The 20674-nt window shown below is 47.0% G+C and overlaps 1 protein-coding gene across 2 annotated transcripts in view; it reads left to right on the top strand.

Annotated features, from left to right (window-relative positions):
- LIN28A (lin-28 RNA binding posttranscriptional regulator A) overlaps positions 1–20674 on the top strand; it is a 134721-nt gene that overhangs the window by 93417 nt on the left and 20630 nt on the right. For both annotated transcript variants that reach the window (XM_086958909.1, XM_086958910.1), the window contains exon 3: positions 2580–2764. In XM_086958909.1, coding sequence (XP_086815035.1) covers positions 2580–2764 — 185 coding nt within the window. The remainder of the gene's footprint in view (positions 1–2579; positions 2765–20674) is intronic.

Raw genomic sequence — 20674 nt, 5'->3', positions numbered from 1 at the left:
CAGCGCTCCCAAGCACTATAAAACTTGTCGCTTCAGAGCCCCCACATCCTAAAAATCTCACCACACACTGGAACGGAGCAGGCTCTGGGGTCATCGGTCTAAAGCACTTTTCTAGTAAAAACATTATTCCACACAAACTGTCATCCAGAGACCCAGTACCCCTGATACTCTCCTGCAGAACTCTCACCACAGTGAGACTCGTGTGAAACCAATGACGTGTCAGAGGGAGAATGACACCAAAGATGAAAGGCAGAGGCTGCCCAGCAGAGATGTGAACCTATAATCTGCAGAGAAACACACACACACACACACACACACACACACATACATACATACATACATACACACACACACACACACACACACACACACACACACATACATACACACACATACATACATACACACATACGTACATACAAACACACACAAACACATAAACACACACACACACACACACACACACACACACACATATATGCACACGCACGCAAAGTCACTGAAAAAAAGAACAAATTAACACTAGGTATCAATTACATTAAACAATGTTCCATGTGTAGCGCTTAACACAAAAACGAATGAATAGCCCCTGAAACTATCCAACACTGCCAACTCTTTCCTGTATACCCGAGCATATTGTATAATGCTATTAAAACAGAGACTTTTTAGGTTGATCCTGAGCAGCGCATGTGCTGCTCTTCGAAGCACGCTGTATTCAGGTATGGACTTGCTAAGATAAGCTTGCAGTTTTGTCCTATCGCTGAAGGTTGGCAGGTTGGGGAAGAAGTGTCTGGGGCGTCCTTTAAACAAGCATTTGCAATGCAATAGGTCTCACTTTTGCGAAAGTTTAAGCTATTAGCATTGTAAATGACAATGCCTTTTATTTATGTTTTAAAAGCAAAAACATAAATAAAAGGCATTGCCATTTACAATGCCAATAGCTCTAACTTTAATAATGCGAGACCTATTACATTGCAAATGCTTGTTTTGACATAGAACAGTGGTTTGGATACATTGGGGTCCTTTTGTACAATGTACCAATGTTTTAAATATATTGTATCTTATAAGTGTCGAAAGTTTGGTGGCACAGGTCATCCTGGGTTCTGATTCTTGTGGGTACCAGCCTAGTAAGGCTTCCCTATTATTGTTCCTGCCTTGCTTTCACACAGTGTTTACCAATCTATCTGTATAACCTTGTTCCCCTGGCCAAGGAGGAAGGTGAAAAATATAGGACAGAATGGAGTTTTTAAAAAAAGAACATGAAGTTAGTGCCCTGGGGTATTGTGGGCAAACGCTCAACATCTTAGACCTCACTTATGGTTGATGCCCAGTAATGAAAACATTTACTAAGTCAGTACTTCTGGACCCAACCATTAGAGGGCGGAATAATGTACACTGTGAAACCGCTGTTATAGATGAGTAACCAGTTTCTTTTCTGTTGCACAATCTCAAACCTTTCTAGGTTTCACAGCACAGTACAAGGCTTTGAATAACAAGCGTGGAAGAAGCATATGATCCTATTTAGATATGGAGCACTGTATTAAGCATTGCAGTGACAGTAAATTATGGAGGGATTAATCACTGTTCGTACAGGGCATAGAAGAGATGTAAGACCATCTCTAAATTGGTTTGGGAATTTTATTGTGTTGTGTTCTTAACATAAAAATTATTGGTACTGCTTGAACATAGCTCACACTTCTCTGGAGATTGCCTGCTGCTTGAACTATAGCTGCTTGTTGCGGAGGCAAGATCCTCTCTTAACTGTATTTTGACCTGGCCGGGGGGGATATATTATGTTGGTAGGGGCGACACCCTCCCAAATTAATAACTCTAGAAACTGATAGAGGGACAAGAAAAGTCTTGAAATGCATTTGTCAATTTTTTTTATATGAATCATTACAATTGTTTTTAAAGCAAAAAGCCTAGATATAAAATCTTACTGGATTTTAATATTTACTAATACTGATTTATTCGTCTCACATAAGGGGTGCCACGTGTTCTTGGTTTAAATAAGCCAACTTTTGACACAGTCTGCCTCTGCTGAGTGTAGCCTGCACTGCTGCGGCGCATGTTCTACCCTTCATGTGTGTGGCGGGTGGCTCATTTGGCACCGACCTCTGTCTCCGGGGTAATTTTTATTTTATAGAGCGTTTTATTAAGTACAATCTTGACCCGTAGGCATCAGAGCTGTGGGAAGGAGGGGGTAATTGAAAGTAGTGACAGAAACTAAACTGCTATAAAGGAAGTACTGTTTACTTTCTCCACTTTCCACTCATTATCCTCCCAGCCACCCAGTAGTAAATAGGAGGCTGGTGGAGAAGTGGTTGTGGGTGGGAGAAAATGCCAGCTCTCTGGGGTGATTGGTAGACAAAGGTTGTCTACTGCTTTTATTTTGGTGAATTGACATCCATGTTGCACTGCTGTCTGTGCTGTACCTATCTGTGCTGCGAGGAAAGCTTGCATGGCTACTTTCCCTGCTGTGCATATTCAGCATGTGTAAATGTTGCCTTGCTTACTGCTGCTCATGCCATGCTGCTTTTTTGTTGGTGTAAAGCTGACATCCACTCCATCTCTTTCAGAGTAAGTTGCACATGGATGGCTTCCGCAGCCTGAAGGAAGGCGAGCAGGTGGAGTTCACCTTCAAGAAATCTGCCAAAGGTTTGGAGTCTCTGCGTGTGACGGGACCAGGGGGAGCTACCTGCATCGGAAGCGAGAGAAGGCCCAAGGGCAAGAGCGTGCAGAAGAGAAGATCCAAGGGAGACAGGTGAGGACAAAAAGGAAGAGGTTGCAAGGAGTAGATCCCTGAGGTGCCGACACTTGCAAGGGGTGCTGTCAGGGCAAGACCCCTGCAGAGTCTGGGGAGCTCTCTACCTGCATCGAGGGCAAGATCCAGCAGAAGAGAAGATCCAAGGGAGACAGGTGAGGACAAAAAAGAAAAGGTTGCAAGGAGTAGATCCCTGAGGTGCAGACACTTGCAAGGTGTGCTGTCAGGGCAAGACCCCTGCAGAGTCTAAGGAGCTCTCTACTTGCATCGGAAGCGAGAGAAGGTCCAGGGGCTAGAGCCAACAGAAGTGAAGAACCAAGGGAGACCGGTGAGGACAAGGAAGCAAGGGTTGCTGGGAGTTGAACTGTGAGGTGCAGACACTTGCAAGGTGTGCTGTCAGGGCAAGACCCCTGCAGAGTCTAAGGAGCTCTCTACTTGCATCGGAAGCGAGAGAAGGTCCAGGGGCTAGAGCCAACAGAAGTGAAGAACCAAGGGAGACCGGTGAGGACAAGGAAGCAAGGGTTGCTGGGAGTAGAACTGTGAGGTGCAGAAACTTGCAAGGTGTGCTGTCAGGGCAAGACCCCTGCAGAGTCTAAGGAGCTCTCTACTTGCATCGGAAGCGAGAGAAGGTCCAGGGGCTAGAGCCAACAGAAGTGAAGAACCAAGGGAGACCGGTGAGGACAAGGAAGCAAGGGTTGCTGGGAGTAGAACTGTGAGGTGCAGACACTTGCAAGGTGTGCTGTCAGGGCAAGACCCCTGCAGAGTCTAAGGAGCTCTCTACTTGCATCGGAAGCGAGAGAAGGTCCAGGGGCTAGAGCCAACAGAAGTGAAGAACCAAGGGAGACCGGTGAGGACAAGGAAGCAAGGGTTGCTGGGAGTAGAACTGTGAGGTGCAGACACTTGCAAGGTGTGCTGTCAGGGCAAGACCCCTGCAGAGTCTAAGGAGCTCTCTACTTGCATCGGAAGCGAGAGAAGGCCTAGGGGCTAGAGCCAACAGAAGAGAAGAACCAAGGGAGACAGGTGAGAACAGGGAAGCAAGGGTTGCTGGGAGTAGAACTGTGAGGTGCAGACACTTGCAAGGTGTGCTGTCAGGGCAAGTTGGGCACTTGCAAGGGGTGCAGAGTCTGGGGAGCTCTCTACTTGCATCGGAAGCGAGAGAAGGCCTAGGGGCTAGAGCTAACATAAGAGAAGAATCAAGAGAGACAGGTGAGGACAAGGAAGCAAAGGTTGCAGGGAGTAGAACTGCAGACACCTGCAAGGGGTGCTGACGGGGCAAGACCCCTGCAGAGTCTGGGGAGCTCTCCACGTGCATCGAGGGCAAGAGCCAGCAGAAGAGAAGATCCAAGGGAGACCGGTGAGGATAAAGAGTAGACATGGTTTCAGGGAGTAGAACTCTGAGATGCAAACACTTGCATGGGTGCAGTTAGGACAAGATTCCTACAGAGTTGGGGAGCTCTCTGCCTGCATCGGAAGCTATCTGTGTTGACATCAAATTGATTTTGGGGTTCTCATCTCTGTGTTGTGGTCTGACAACACTGGATTGGCTCGAGTGCTGGGACGTGGGAAGTGAATACCTCGTCTGTGCGATGCCAGTTCTTCTGCTGCCAGCAAACAAAGCGTCATCTCCATGTTGCTCCCCTGGTGCAAATAGGTACTGTAACTCGTCTGATTTTTACGGCTGGTATTTTTTTTTCCCCCCAGCAGATGTGCCAACTCTAGCTGAGCATTCTTGGAATCTTTTGAGATAGAAACTGCTTGGTGTGTGGTTCAAAGTTGCAATAACATTAATATCCCCCAAAAATGCTAAAGAAAGAGAACTGCGTACTTTTAGTGGGTTTAGCTTTGTGACCTACATTTCTTCTGGATCCGCAAACTTTGCATTATTCTCCCATCTAGTGGCTGGGTTCAGAATTGCATCTTGTTTTGGACCACTCTTATGTGTCTAATCGCTGCCTACCCCCAGGATGTCAGACAGACGCCCAAGATGCATGGTCTCCACATTTGCGTTTTTTTCGTGTTATTTGCTATTTGCTTTGGAAACAAGCAGTGGCGTCTCCTCTGCTGTGGCAGAGCAGCCAGGGGCAGCTCCTCCACTAGTGCGGAGTAGCGTCGCCTCCCTGCAGTGCGAGAAGCAGAAACATAAAATGGTAATAACTTCCCGTTATTATCATTTTATGTTTGGTTGCGGGCGGGTGAGCGGGGCTGCTCCGAGAGGAGGGGAGGAGTGGTGTGCCTGCCCACTCCAGAGTGTGCAAAGACTGTTTGGTTTGGACGGCCCCAGGGGGCCGACGGGTCATGCACACTCTGCCAATTCTCCATGTAGCAGCCTACATGGAGAAAATGGCCTCATTAGCCTCTGGCTGGTAGGAGTCCCGACCAATCGCAACGCTGCTTGAGCAGCATTGCGATTGGTTTAGGAGAGGGAGAGAGCCTGGCTGCCTGCTTCTACTTCCTGGTACTAGAGAGGAGGACAACATAGAAGACCTGGGACGGTACATTTAATTATCTTTTATTTTTTCTTTTAATTAAATTAACATCCCCGCTGGCCACGACTGAGAGCAGTGTACCACCCCCTCCACCCTTGATAATAAACACAAGTTTATTATCTTTTTATTTTGTTTCCTGGCAGAGTATTGGGGGCGGGCCGTGGGGGTGACAGGCACTGAAGGGGAGTGGTATGCACTGCTATCAGTGCGCATATCGGTTTGGCCCACTATCTTAGACCGGACAAACTGGCATGCGCACTGAAGCTGTCTCCAACCCGAGCTGCGTTACCAAGTTGGAGACAGCAAGCACAGGTTCTCAGTCTCCCTGAGAGCGCACATCTAGGGCGGTCAGGCCAATCCTGAAGCTGCTCTCCTGTATGAGAGCAGCTTCAGGATTTGCCACAGGGGAGTCTGGGCACCTGTGCCCGCAATGGAGCCACAAAAGGAGCAGAAGACCTGCTATGTGGCGGGCGGCAGGTAAGTTCTTTTTTTTTTTTCTTTTTTTTTTCTTTTGATGTTGTTGTCGTCCCCCCCGCCCCCCCCCCCCCTCCGCTGCCCTCCACCCCACACCACTTTCCTCTGATACCAGCCACTACTGGAAGCAAGATCCAAAGCACTAAACAGTCACTGACAGAAGCAGAGTAAACTTCCTTCAAGATTGACAGCAGACATCAAAAGGTGCTGAAAAATACAGAAAAAGAAAAGGGTGGAAAACCAAGTTTTTTCGTTTAGGGTTCGACCACTGCCACCACCACCTAGGATGGAGAATATATTGTCAGTGATTGGCTGTACTTTTTATTTTTTATTTTATTTAAAAGATGGACAATACAAATATTCTTTCCTAATTGGCACCACGCACTTGTTCAAAAGAACGGGTGCAAGATGTGCAACCTTTGCTTTCCTACCCATGGACCATAAGTCTGAGGCATGCATGACCTGCAACAACTTCTTTCCTAGAACTTCTAAGGTAAGGGGGAAAACAAGGGTGGGAACACTATGTCAGAAAGCAGACGCAGACTTAACTGGAATCGCTTATGGAGATTAGTTTGTCGCACTACTGTAAATGCTCGAGTAACTGAGGTAGCTCAGGGTAAGTGTCCTACGTCGGTGAAAAATGTCACCCTTGAAATGGAGGAAGGGCCAAAGGACACCCTCATACTAAAAGACAAATGCCCCAATGCCTCTGGGTTGCTCAGGAACCGAGCCAAAATCTTTAGACGTGAAGATCGGAAAACATCCCTCAAAACCACCAGCAACTGACGGGAACGATGAGACCAAACAGTCCAGTTGGGGACAGACTTTAAAAATCCGACTGAATTGTGGCAGGAGATAGAGATAGGTGTAAAGATAAGGAATTGAAGGAAAAGCTAAGTTGTCCAAGAAAATAAAAACTCCTTAGATGCCAAACAGCGTGCGCTCAAAGTAGAGAGGGAAAAAAAGTGGATGGCAGCTATATTACAGAAGGAGTTCGACAATTAAACAATTTATTTAATATTTTCTGTCAACTGCCTAGAACACAGGCGGTAGAAGAATAGATAGACTTGTAGCCCAATATCTTAAGAATGTCAAGAGGAGAAACCCGAACACTTCTAAGACAACTGAAGAACATTACAAACCTATATTAGAAACAACATGCTGCCGACTGGTTGTAAAGACTTAAGTACAATTCCCCAGAGGACTGTAGTGACTATTCACTCTCGAGGCCGCCACCACCACCAGATGACAGCTCTGTATATAATGCAGTGATCATAACAAATAGAAGCTGCTACTTGGTGACTATAATTGCAAGAGGAATACCAGGGGCGGCTCCTCCGCTAAGACAGAGGAGTGTCGCCCCACTGCCTTCCAGCACAGCTAAAAAGGAGAAATAAAATTATAATGACACGATGTTATTATAGTTTTACTTTTCTGTGCTGGGGCTGTTTTGTGGGGTGGGGCAGGGCTGCACAGGGGGGGTGAGTGCCCACTGGGGCCAGCCAGACATTCATGCATGCTTAGCATGATCTGCACCCAGGCTGCATTGCAGCGTGGGTAGAGAACATGCTGAGGCTTCCATTCCCCATCGGAGTGCCAAACCACGGTGCTCAGACCAATCACACGCTGCATTGCAGCGTTGATTGGCTATGGGGAGCCTGGGTGCCTACCAATCACAGGTAAGGGACTGAGGAATACACAGAGTTAGGTTTCATTCTAAAGACCCTACTCCTGACAAAAAATATATAAGCCTTATTGGCGAAACGCGTCATGGAGACTTCATCTGCCGTAATAAATTCCTGAACGGAAGCTCTGGGCGTCCTGTGTTCTTCTTTATTGTGGAGATTGGTGGAACGAATATATATATATATATATATATATATATATATATATATATATATATATATATATATATATATTCAATGCTCAATACTGCATAACCTCACAGATCAGGGCAAGGAAGCCTTTAAAGAGCCGGACTCCTCACGAGTGGTAATGCCCAGTTAAAAAATAAAAATACAAACCCTCCACAGGAGATCCAGCACATATTAAGAGTGATGCTCCAGCAGATTTTATAATCTCTAACTCCGTAGGTGCACCACTTGTATATATGAAAAGTAAAACAATAGATATTGTGGAAAGGAAAATGGAGAGAGCTGCTGCAACACAATGGCGAATAGTAAATTAAAATGCCTACTTAACGATATAAGGCCAATGCAGTGGGAGGAGATTTAGGATTAAATGCTAAATTTCCTAGACCAATGCAAGAAAAGTGCACAAACCATGAACTGGAAGGCAAGAACATTACAAATAGGTCTAAATCAGCAGTGAATGCAGCAGACAGCCCGCAGAGAAATGTGCATAGACAGTAAGCTTAGGAGACCTGTACAGCTGAGCGTCTTGGGATTCAAACAAGATACTCAAGCCTCCCTTATTAATATGTGCTTTACTGGGGGAAGTCTATTTGGATCTGCAAGTAGATTAAATATTACAGCAACTGAAGAAAGACCGTGAGACATCTAAAGAAATGAGAGCCTACAATTTAGTGGTAACTATCATTCAAAGGAGGGTCGACCAAGCCTGATTGAAATTGAGTAGTATTTCTATAGCACATTGCTACCCGGAGGCATCCCAGTGCTTGCAGTAATGGCAAAAGAAGTGTCAGGCCAGATTTAAGGGAACAGTAACGTTTTTAGAGATCAAGGATAAGATAAAGGATAAGAGCATCCATATGGTCCCTGGTCAGGACCGGATTACAACAAATTCAATATCCAAATTGCAATTCATCCCGGAATATATCACCCAAGGACCACATGACATTTTTAACAAAGGGAACATCTTCAAACTGTTCACATTTATTCCTGACCCACATCGTGTTGAATCCAGCAACATTACATCCATTGAATTCATATCTACTGCAGGTAAACAAACCACTGAACCAACGTTAATCACCCTAGCATCCCTAGCAATTAAACAGCTAGTAATATCAAGGATTGATCAATTTAACAAATGGGGTATCAACCTAGTTACCTCAACAGAGCCTCTGTACCAGTCAGTACTTGCCAAATCCATGGCTGCCCTAGATAACACCAGAAATCCACCAAAATCAATATTATAATCTGCTCAAAGTCGAGCCCCCGCAGGAACCAATCAATTGGCAACAGAGAAGTCTAAAGCTTTTAAGGCTGACTGAGTTTGGCTGCCAGCTGCCCTCTCTGGTAGAAATCCCAATTGAACCAGTGCTCAACCCGATTTCTCAGTGTGTTCATGGAATATAATGGCCTCATTACGAAACTTCAGTCACAAGATGTGATAAAGTTCTTAAAAAAATCATGAGGTCACACTCACTGGAAACATGGTCAGAGGTCAGTCTCCCAATAGACGGATACTTGGAATACAGGTCTCCAGCCAAGAGATCGCACAAGTTCGGCAGACCAAGTGAAGGACTCTCAATTTATGTAGCCAGCAAGCTAAATGTGAATCTTGACCAATTAACATTTGAGGGAGACTGGATTACCGGCATAAAAGTCAGAAACCCTTTGAACAACTGCTTCTGATCAATGTATATATTTCACCAAGTGCCAGGGAGAAAAGGTCCAAGTTGGATCATCTGACCTGGATCATTTGTAATCTATTAAGGGATCAAGGAAACCTAGTCTGTTTAATATCTGGTGATTTTAACACAAACCTTCTCCAAAAACTCCCTGAGGAGTACGACTCAATATATCAATACACTCCGGCACAAACAAAGCCTATTGGTAACAGATATAGTAAACTTTGCGAACACCTGGTGCTACAGCTCAGTGTCCTAGGCTACATCATCTTGAATGGACGTTTTCTCACGGAAACCCCCAAACTGTACAAGAAGAAATGGCTGCACCCACTCCTTTTTAGACTACACCAACTCCTTTTTAGACTACACCATATGTAATAAGGAAATGTTCCCATTGATTGAAAACTACAACATTGTTACACGTGGAGACAGCAACCATCGACCTCAACTTATCACCATGATCTTTTGAGTAGCATGGCATGCTGTGAACATTTGGACAACAAGAGGAATCCACACAGAGAACCTTAAAAGGCTAAAATGGTCAGACGCTACAATATCGAAAATAATGACAAAATGTAGAGCGCAACTTGACACAAGGAGTCTTGATGATACTCCGCCTACCCATCATGGGAAATTTTTTTCAAGTCCATTGCTCATATACTCTGTGAAAAAACAAAGTAGGTAACCACACTATAACAACTGAGGAAATTAAAAACCTTACCCAACTCCTCACTTAGACAAGTACGGAGGTGTACAATGGATGACTTGCTACTTAACATCTACAAGCAAGCCCAAAACGTACTTAGGCAAGCAATATCTCTAGAGGGAAAAAAAGGTACAAACAGTTTTGGATAAAATTAGTCCATGCAAGCAAAAATTATAACTCCAAGACATTTTGGTCTCTTGTGAATGGGGGAACATATAATCAAGGAGAACCAAGCAAAGCAAATATCCATGAAGATGAATGGATCTTTCTTAACTGCTCGTTTCAAAACCTCAGAAAAGGAAGATGGCCCATTGGCCAAATTTTCAACATCTGGCGTACAGATCAATTCAAGTCAATTGCAGTTCCCCCTTGGCACTACTCAAGCTGGGATATCTGAGCAACGTGAAGACCTGGTAATCCTATTGTCACCAGCAACTGAAACCAAATCGCTGCTCGAGCAAGATGTGACCCCTTAACCGGTATCAAAAACATTATAAGCATTGACGACTCGAACAGCATGAATTATAACCAAAGACCTTTCAGATGAGGCACCCGGCCTAAACGGGCTTCCCCAGGCTCTGTATGAACAGGATACTGATCTATGGGCTAAACACCTGGCACCCTTATTTAGTTACTGCTGGTCTAACCAGCTCAACCCCGAATCCTGGTGCAGAGCAAGCGTTCATCCAATACACAAAGGTGGCAAGCGATCAGACCCCAAAAACGACAGGATGATTGCCCTCCTGGATGTTGAATCAAAATATTCTGCCAGTTTGTTGCTTCAAGACCTGTCATTGTGGGCCATAAAAAAACATATTCTGCCTTTTAATCAGACAGGATTTGTGGCAAAATCATGAACCATAATAAACCTGCATACAATATCAGCCATGTTGAACAAAGCAGCGGCCTCTGGAATAACTCACTGCTGCTTTGTTGACTTCAAGGCTGCTTTCGACCGTGTGCCCAGGGGACAACTATGGGTTTGCAGCGTGAATCTTTCTGGATTCACTATGCTGTGCATATTCCGCGGTCTTGTGGTTGGGTCCGGATTCGTAGTCTTTTCTCTTTTTTTTTTTTTTTTTTTTTTCGTAGCCCTTGTGGGCGTCGGCGTCACACCTCCTCGGGTGCATTTCCGGTGACGTCGGCATGCTTCCTGCGGAAGCTCCCACTCTTGGGCGCCATCTTCAGATTCTTTTTTTCCGCGGTCGGGTCTGGATCGTTCCCGTTGGGCTCCAGACATTTTTGGAGAAAGTACTGAAAAGAGTGGAAGTTGGAGGAGATATTGGAAGAAGAAGACTAAAGAAGACTTCACAGAACATTGACGAGGAGATAAGAAGGTGAAAACCTCGAGAACTTCGACGATTGTCGACGTCCACGCGGTCAGGGATGCCTGAACGCACGAGGATGGACAACACGCCGTTCAAGTTCTGCCCGAACTGCAGACACAAGTACGCGCAGAAAGACCAGCACCCGGTTTGCAACCTTTGCCTACCGGTAGAACACAGAAGCGAGGACTGCAGCGCCTGCGCCGTCTTCGCTCAGAAGACCCTTCGTGTGAGGAAGAGACAGAGGGTAGCACACGCCACCCTCAAAGGAAAATCCCCGACGCCATCGCTGTACGAGCTGGGGATGTCCTCAGAGGAGGAGGACAACGCTGCCGCCGAAGACAGCTACACGGTCGTAGAGACCGATTACAAGAAGACACCTGATAAGGTAGGAGACTCGACGTCCCACAAGAACACGAGAGACCCTGAGTCTCGAAAGTACGAGGCCAAGAGCCCGAAGGCGCCGACGCAGCGACATCTGCCGTCCGCGACCACAAGCAGGCCCAGCGGATCCTCGGAGAAGGAGTCCCTGGCGCCAAAAGCTGTTGACCAGCAGAAAGCGTCGAAGATCGTCGCCGAAAGGGACCGATCGACGTCTAGGGAGAAAGACCCTAAAGCCTCGGCACCGTCCAAGGACCCGAAAACCAGTTTGACGTCCAAGCCGTCGACGCCGAAAATCTCGCCGCCGAACCAGGCGACGAAGAGAATGGCCGAGCGTTCCGAAGCCGAAAACGCGGCCGAGATGGAAAGGAAAAGACGTCAGCTAGAAGCCGAAATGGTGAGCCTCTTGCAGCGGAGAAAAGATGCCGCCGCCGAGATGAGTGCCTTCAATATTCCACACAAGACCAAGCACGCCGTGCTAGATCTGGTCGAAGAGGAAGAAGAACATGTCGACTACCATGTGCCTAGCGACGAGATGGTCGACCACCAGGAAGGTGAAGAGAATCCCTACGAGGATTACAGCTATGAGGACGATGAGGGCAATAGGTTGGACGCCGAGTCGGCCACCTCTGACCCACGCGAGGAGGATTACCTAGACGTCGACACCGAGAGCCCGGAAGAGGCGGTGACTCATACCCCTCGAGACCCTCGCCGCCGGACCACATCGGGGCATACAACTCGGCGATACAATCTGCCGCAACTGCATTCAAGCTAAAGCTCGACGGGGAAAAGAAGAAAGCAGACTTCCTGCTAGAGACATTGCTCCCAACACAAACGAGAAGCCAGTTCCTTCCAATGCTCGAGAGCGTCTTGGCTCAGGGAAAGGAAGCGTTCAAAGAGCCCGCAACATGCAAGGCGGTAACTCCCAGAACAGAGAAAAAATACAAACACTCCTCAAAGGACCCGGCCTACATTCGAGGCGAGGTCTCCGCTGACTCCATTATCACGGCCACAGCTAGGAAGAGGGCGAGCGTATCCACTACCTCGGGCCCACCACTGGATAAGGAGAGCAAGAGGATGGATCTGGTGGGGAGAAGGATCGAGCGAAATGCCGCAACCCACTGGCGCATGGCTAATTCCAACGCCCTGTTAAACAGGCACATGTACCAGATCATGGAGGGGCTGGGGCAGTTGGTGAAGGACCTACCCCAGGATGCCAGGCAGAAGGCCGAAAAATTGATCGAAGAAGGGGAAAACTCGGCAAATTCTTGCCTTAAGACGGCCCTGGACGGGGCAGACACCGCCAGCAGGCTCATGATGATGGGTGTCACGGAAAGGAGACACGCCTGGCTCAGGATCTCAGGGTTCAAACCCGAGGTACAACACAGTATCCTGAACACACTGTTGCTCCGAAAAGCGTTCCGCCGTTGAACAGTTGACGAGAAACTATGCCAACTCAAAAAAGATAACGAGACGGCAAGATCCATGGAGGCATTGCAGTTCAGAGGCAACAGAAGAGGCACCCCGGCACGGAGGCCTGGCGGGAGAGGTGGAAACCAGCCAGGTACATCGCACCAAGCCTTCCAGCAGACGCACCAGGCAGACTCGCAGGCTCAGCAAGGTCACCAGAAGCAGTCCTGGCAATACCAGCCAAGAGGTGAGTCCTTTCGAGGGAGAAATGGCCGTGGCCAGAATAGAAGAGGGGGGCAGCAGCCCACCTCGAAGTGACTTCAGACACCTCCGGGTGCCCGACCACAGAAAAGATCCCAGTGGGCACCTCGTACAAAGGGGTCAGGACGATCTAAAGACCTACGACCACATGACACCAGTGGGAGGAAGATTAAAGTTCTATCTCCAAGAATGGAGAGAAATAACATCAGACAAATGGATCCTAAACATCATCCAATTCGGATACTGCTAGGAGTTGGAGAGAAAGCTAACAAACAGAAAACCAAGGGGGAAGCCATCAGCAAGAGAACAGCTGGCGAGGCTTCAGGAAGAAGTGCAAGAACTTCTACAAAAACAGGCCATAGAAAGAGTTCCCTTATGGGAAAGGAACAAGGGAATATACTCAACGTACTTCCTAGTACCAAAGGTCGACGACAAGATGAGACCCATCCTAGACCTAAGGTTCCTCAACAAATTCATAAGAACACAAAAGTTCAAAATGACCTCCCTGCAGGAGGTGCTGCCACAATTGCAGGTCGGAGACTTCATGGTCACGATAGACCTCAAGGACGCCTACTTACACATACCGATGAACGAGAAGCACAAGCATATGCTCAGGTTCGCAATCGGAGGAGGCCACTATCAGTTCACAACGCTGGCCTTCGGACTGAAATCAGCACCAAGGGTATTCACGAAGTGCCTCGCGACAGTCGCAGCGCACTTATGAAGACAGGGGATACACGTATACCCTTACCTGGACGACTGGCTGGTGAAAGCAAACTCGTACCAGAAGTGCAAGCAGCATGCACATACAGTGACGAGCACACTCCTAAACCTGGGGTTCTCCGTCCATTGGAAGAAATCATCAATGGAGCCGGAGCAAGTGAAGATCTTCCTGGGGGCAGAGATCAACACTTTACAGGGCAAAGTGTTCCCCAGCGAGAAGAGAGCAAGGGCACTGGTCAAGGAAACTCTCCTCTACCGGAAGGGACAAGCTCGGACAGTGAGGACTGCGAGCAAGATCATGGGGATGATGGCATCGTGCATCCACCTAGTGCCGAATGTGCGGCTCCACATGAGACCCATGCAAGAATGGCTCCAGGAACAATGGTCACAGGCTTCTGGCAGTTGGGAGGATCTTGTGGTGGTGACGCACGCAGTGCAGAAGGAGATGACATGGTGGACCTTGGACAACTTAACAAGGGGACAGCCTCTAACACTCCCAACTCCGACAGTGACCATCACCACGGACGCATCCCTGAAGGGATGGGGCGCTCACATGGAAGAACTCAAAGTGAGGGGTCTTTGGACGCCAGCAGATGCGACAAAGCACATCAATTACCTCGAATTGAAGACAATCTTCCTTGCACTGAAAGCCTTCCAGACAAGACTGTACAGGCAAAGGGTGTTGCTACAGACAGACAACACCACGGCGATGTTCTACATCAACATACAGGGTGGAACACAGTCAACAACGCTTTCGACGCTGGCGCAGGAGATATGGAGGTGGGCCATCCCTCTCCAGATAGACCTGCTAGCCATACACCTACCAGGGAAGGAGAACATTCAGGCAGACTGACTGAGCAGACAGACCTCGGCAACCCACGAGTGGGAGCTCAATGCTCAGGAGACAAGGAGGCTGTTCAACAGGTGGGGAACGCCATCAGTGGACCTGTTTGCAACACGCCAGAATGCGAAATGCCGAAACTTCGCATCCAGACAACACGAAGAAGGGTCCCTTGGGAATGCCCTATGGATAGATTGGTCCGGGAAATTTGCGTACGCTTTTCCCCCGATACCACTGATACACAGAGTACTGAGCAAGTGCAGAGCGAGCACCATGACCCTGATACTGGTCGCGCCACAGTGGGCGAGGCAGACATGGTACTCGCAGATCATGGAGATGGCGCAGTGTGCACCCCACAGATTCGGCAGAAGAAAAGACCTGCTCTCCATGCAGAACGGAGAGGTGCTGCACCCAGAACCAGAGAGCATGAGCCTAGTAGCATGGCTCCTGAGGACATAGAGTTCGCACATTTGAGACTGCCAGAGAGCACCCTCAGGGTCCTTAGGGAGGCACGAAGGCCCAGCACAAGGAAGTGCTATGTCGCAAAGTGGAAAAGATTCACGATGTGGTGCAGGAGGGAGAGACTCCACAATAAAATGAGAAAGGACTCCACGGTACTGAAGTACCTGACACACTTACTGGAGAAAAACCTCAGCTCGTCCTCCTTGAGAGTTCACCTGGCGGCTATAGTGGCATACACAAGGGGTGAGATGGGCAGAAGCTTCTTCACATCACAAGTTGTAAAGAGGTTCCTGGAAGGAGCAAAAAGGATTGCACCACCCAAGCGGGTGCCACCACCGGCATGGAACCTAAACGTGGTCCTGACGGAACTCATGAAGGAGCCCTTCGAGCCGCTTCACAAGGCCTCCTTGAAGATGCTAACTATGAAAACTGCTTTCCTGGTTGCTATTACGTCCTTACGCAGAGTGAGCGAGCTGCAAGCGCTAACGCTACAGGAGCCCTACTTACAAATACACAATGACAGGGTGGTGATGAGGACCGACCCACACTTCATGCCGAAGGTGGTGTCCAAGTTCCACATGAACCAGTCCATACAGATACCAAGTTTTTTCCAAACACCAACCACTAGCGCAGAGCGAGCTCTGCACACCCTGGACGCCAGAAGGGCGGTCATGCATTACATTGAAAGGACAAAAGGACACAGGAAAGCGAAACCGTTCTTTGTGTCGTTCGCCAACAGTTACATGGGCAAGGCAGTGACTAAGACCACTATTGCACGATGGATCGCGCAAACAATCCAACTCTGCCACAAAAGGGCAGGAGAAGAACTGGCAGAGGGGGCACGCGCCCATTCCACTAGAAAAAAGGGGGCTACAATAGCCTTCCTGGCCAATACACCCATACAAGACATATGCCTGGCGGCAACATGGGCTTCGGTGCACACATTCACGAAGCACTATTGCGTGGATGTTCAGATGAACAAAGAAGCACAAGTCGGACAAAGGGTGCTCCAGCATATATTCAGAAACCAGAGCTCATCTTCCACCCAGCCGCCACGGAAATGAGAAACCGCTACGAAATCTATGCACAGCATAGTGAATCCAGAAAGATTCACGCTGCAAAACGAATAGTTTCTTACCTGTCGGTGTAGTTTTGCAGCTTGAAGATCTTTCTGGATTCACTAGCGAACCCACCCACCTCCGCCAGAAAGATGAGGCTGGAGAGAGAAGAGGTGGTCAAAAAAAAAAAAAAAGGAAAATAGGAGGAGAAGTAAGAGAATATAAGGACAAGTGGTAAAGAAATTATCACCTGAATAGAACATTGCCATTGCTTCGGAAAAGAAAGAAACACGGAAAAAAGAATCCGAAGATGGCGCCCAAGAGTGGGAGCTTCCGCAGGAAGCATGCCGACGTCACCGGAAATGCACCCGAGGAGGTGTGACGCCGACGCCAACAAGGGCTACGAAAAAAAAACAAAAAAAACAAAGAAAAGACTACGAATCCGGACCCAACCACAAGACCGCGGAATATGCACAGCATAGTGAATCCAGAAAGATCTTCAAGCTGCAAAACTACACCGACAGGTAAGAAACTATTCGTTCAAGCTGCAGAAATGGGGATTCAGTCTTCACTCTTAAAAGCTATAATCCAGTTACACACAAACACATGGATCGGCTTAGAACTGGGACATTGATCTCACATGTCTAGAAAAATACAAATATAAAGTGGAGAAAAACGAGGGTTTGTGCTGGCGCCCCTCCTTTTTATCCTGGATCTATCGCAGCTACTTGAAGATGTTAACTCCCATTCCCCAAAACTCGGCTGAGCCAAATCAGCAATTTATTGAACACAGACGATCTCGTCCTGCTCGGCCATACTGGGTTTGGCTTACAGAGACTACTTGACTGGTTGTCCTTTTATACCACTAAAAATGAGTTGGAATTCAATCTATTAAAGACAAAGGTCATAAAGGTCATCACCTATGGGTCTAGGAAATATCAAAGTGATGTTTGGCATTATAATGGCAAAAGTATTGAAAGGACTGACTCCTATAAATACTTAGGGGTCCACATGGACAGAAGGGGCACGTTTACAAAACACAGAGATGAGGTTGAAGATAAAGCTCTGACCATTCAGGTAGCACTTATGAAACTCGCAAGGCAGCTGTCCGACCCAAGCCAGATTCCTTTAATAACCGTTATGAAGGCAAAAATCTCTAGCTACCTTTCCTACGGTCAGGAGATAATGCTGGGGAAAATAACAGCCTGGTGAATGAAATAAAAAGAATTTTTAAGCTAGTGCTGAGTTAACCAAAAACCTCATCCCCTGACCAAATACAACTTGAGTTTGGTCTCCAAGATCATAGGGTGGTTGGGGTCGGAGCATTTATCTACGCATGTCTAGAGACGCAAACCTGGCGGCTATCTTGTGGCAGGAAATATCAACTAGTCAGCTGGGACGACCACACCAACGCTATCTACCAGATTCTCTACAACTTCTGGAAGCAGAAGAAATATGGAGCTCCAGTCCATCCCAGCAGACTCAAAATATATATCAAAAGGATTGTCCGTTCCTGGTCCTTCCACTCGGACAGAGCACAATTGGCACAACACAGGCACGCCTTTACAGCTTTATCCGGATTTAAGCCAGGGACTGCAGCGCCATACCTGTCATGTACTTATGCGGTGTTTTGGAAAAAAAATATTTCTGGCCCCCAAAATGGTAGAATGGCCTTTCTTGCACCATTTACCAGGCTGGTGCTGCACAAATTATAACACAATGTGTAGGGGGTGCGGGAACAGTAAGGAATTAATAGAGCACGTGGTATGTCCCGGCCCTGCGTTTCTTAAAGACCGGAAGACTCTGTTACGGGGCGAGTGTAACAAACTTGGCGTCCGTACCGGTCGACAAGCCATTCTTACATCCATGAACCCAGATAATGCAATGCTTAAGTCTGGTTCAATAAGTTTGTTATAGGAGTGGCAAAAAGGCTGCCCCAATGTGAGACCCAGTGAGTTAACGGCCCACTAGTACAGGGCTGCTCTAACACAATTGAGACACTAATCTGCTCACTTTACTACACCCTCCGATAGCTGCAGAGCCAAACCTTGTGATACCACCTTAGTTTCTTCTCATTCCCCACTGGGGTTTAGACATTTACACACTGAAATGTATTGCTAATGGAACTGTCAGTAGGTGTCCAGTAATGTTTAGTGTCTTATCTATTCTTTTTAGTAAGATATTAAAACTAAATGAATTATTATAGCTATGTAACCATGATTAAACTAAATGGGCTTTGCCCCAATGCAGTCCAAATTCACATAGCATAAATTTAGAGAGATTACAAAACTTTTAATGGGTACTGATTAGGCCTCAAACTAACTATTTTTATCGTTAACTATCACAACTCCTTATGACTTGCTATTTCAATGTGATCCTATTAATAAACTAAGGGCTGTATTTATTTTTGATATGTTTTATTGTTGTATGTCCACTATTGTAATGATTTTTATTAATCAAACAATAAAATATATAATTCTAAGTTTAGTGGTACCTTTGACACCCATCTGAGCAGGAGCGGATTCCAACTGGCCGCACAACAAATATAGTCCCTTTCAGTCAGTACCAAAGAGGGGTCAAGCACGGCATGGCAGAATCAGCTTTAGCAGAAACAGCCCATCCGAGACAGAGGGTACGGCCACCCCAGCAAAGATGGCCACAGCCAAGAAGTGATTCTGGGAAAGAAGGCCCTGTAACACCTGTAGGGGGCAGATTAAGTGGGTTCTCCAGGAGTAGAGAGAAATAACCCCTGATAAATGGAAAGCATAATACAATATTGATACTGTATAGAACTACAGTATATATTACTGAATGTAAAGCCACGGTAAGAGCTTAAAAGGACAATAATTGAAAATCTACATCCGTAGATAAAAAGCTATTGAAAAAGCAATCCTTGGAGGAAGTTGAAAGAAAAGAACACTACCAAGGAATCTACTCTGGATGTGCACTGTACAACATTTGAAGTTTGATTTAATAGGTTATACTGCAGTTTAGAACCTAGCTTTATTAAAGTGTGGATGAGCGTATCAGTGAGAGCCTCATTAAAAGGTAGAAGGGGTTCAGTCTGTTCCTGGCTGGGCTAAAGGACCTCAATACACACCAGTCGGGGCCTTCACCAGCTTATCTAATTACTGTCACAAAGGACATGCTTTCTTCTGTTGCTAGACCAGGGTGGCATCAAACCAATATCTGGTGTGGTATCCAATCCACAGGCATCCTCTAGGTCCATGTACCAGTTGTCATCATCGTAGGGTGGGGTAAGCTCGTCCCCAAAACCCCCCACCGTCATCTCCATAGGGTTGACTTTGGTCAGAGTACGAACCAAAAAGTTGATGGAAGGTCTGGGTGTAAATGTTCGGTAGTGGTATGGTGTAATGGTGTAGGAATCGGGGATTAAGTATTGGCTGTACCATATCTGGATCTGGGTGCAGTCATGATTAAGATAAATTTGACTCAGTCAGACACACTGCTAGGTTGTGGATCCTCATCCTGCAGTGTCTGTGCTGGCATTAACGTTCAACGGATTGCGCAGAGCTCCGCTCCAGACCCAGCGTCTGCATGTATGTGTAACCTGAAGGGTGTTTGAGGGCACAGACAGCACAGAGGATGGATCTGTTAGCAGTAACCTAACTTGAGGCCCCTGCAAGTCCCTGGGGCCCAGATGCGCACCAGAGGGAGCCAGAAGTGTCCTGAAGGTGCTGGCTCTCAAAAGGCATCGATCGACCTGTTGTGATGTCATTAAAACCAATAAACTCTGGGTTCATTGTGATCAAAATTGGAATGAGCTACTCGTTTAAGCTGGAGCGAGATCTAAAAACACTGTGACTCCCTCGCTCCATCTCTGGATGAAGAGAGTGACGGAAAGGGACCAAGTCCAACTTGGACTTCTTGTGTTTGTTTATGGACTTTCCTGAAGATTTTGCTAGAAAGAAGATCTGCTGCAAGAATTACTTCGGAAGCAGGACCTGCGTGGAGTCTTGTGGTATTCTGCAATCTAGACATTCGGTTCACTTTCTCGGATAGATTTTGGATTTTTCTAGGTACTGTCATCACAGCCCTTGTAGTCAAAACACCATGCCCAAATACCAGAGGCACACCACATGGGGATCTATCACAGACATCTGTTTGTGACAGTCCCAACAAGGTTTAAACCTTGTAGTCTTAGGGGTGACCTGCTCCCTTAGACACCAGTAGAATTTTAAAAGAGTAATTCTCTTTAAGAAATGAAGG

The sequence above is a fragment of the Lissotriton vulgaris genome, chromosome 2_1 (assembly GCF_964263255.1).
Source record: "Lissotriton vulgaris chromosome 2_1, aLisVul1.2, whole genome shotgun sequence".
Classification (NCBI taxonomy): Eukaryota; Metazoa; Chordata; class Amphibia; order Caudata; family Salamandridae; genus Lissotriton; species Lissotriton vulgaris.
Note: the sequence above shows the minus strand (reverse complement) of the source record. Positions and strands in the feature narration are given on the sequence as shown.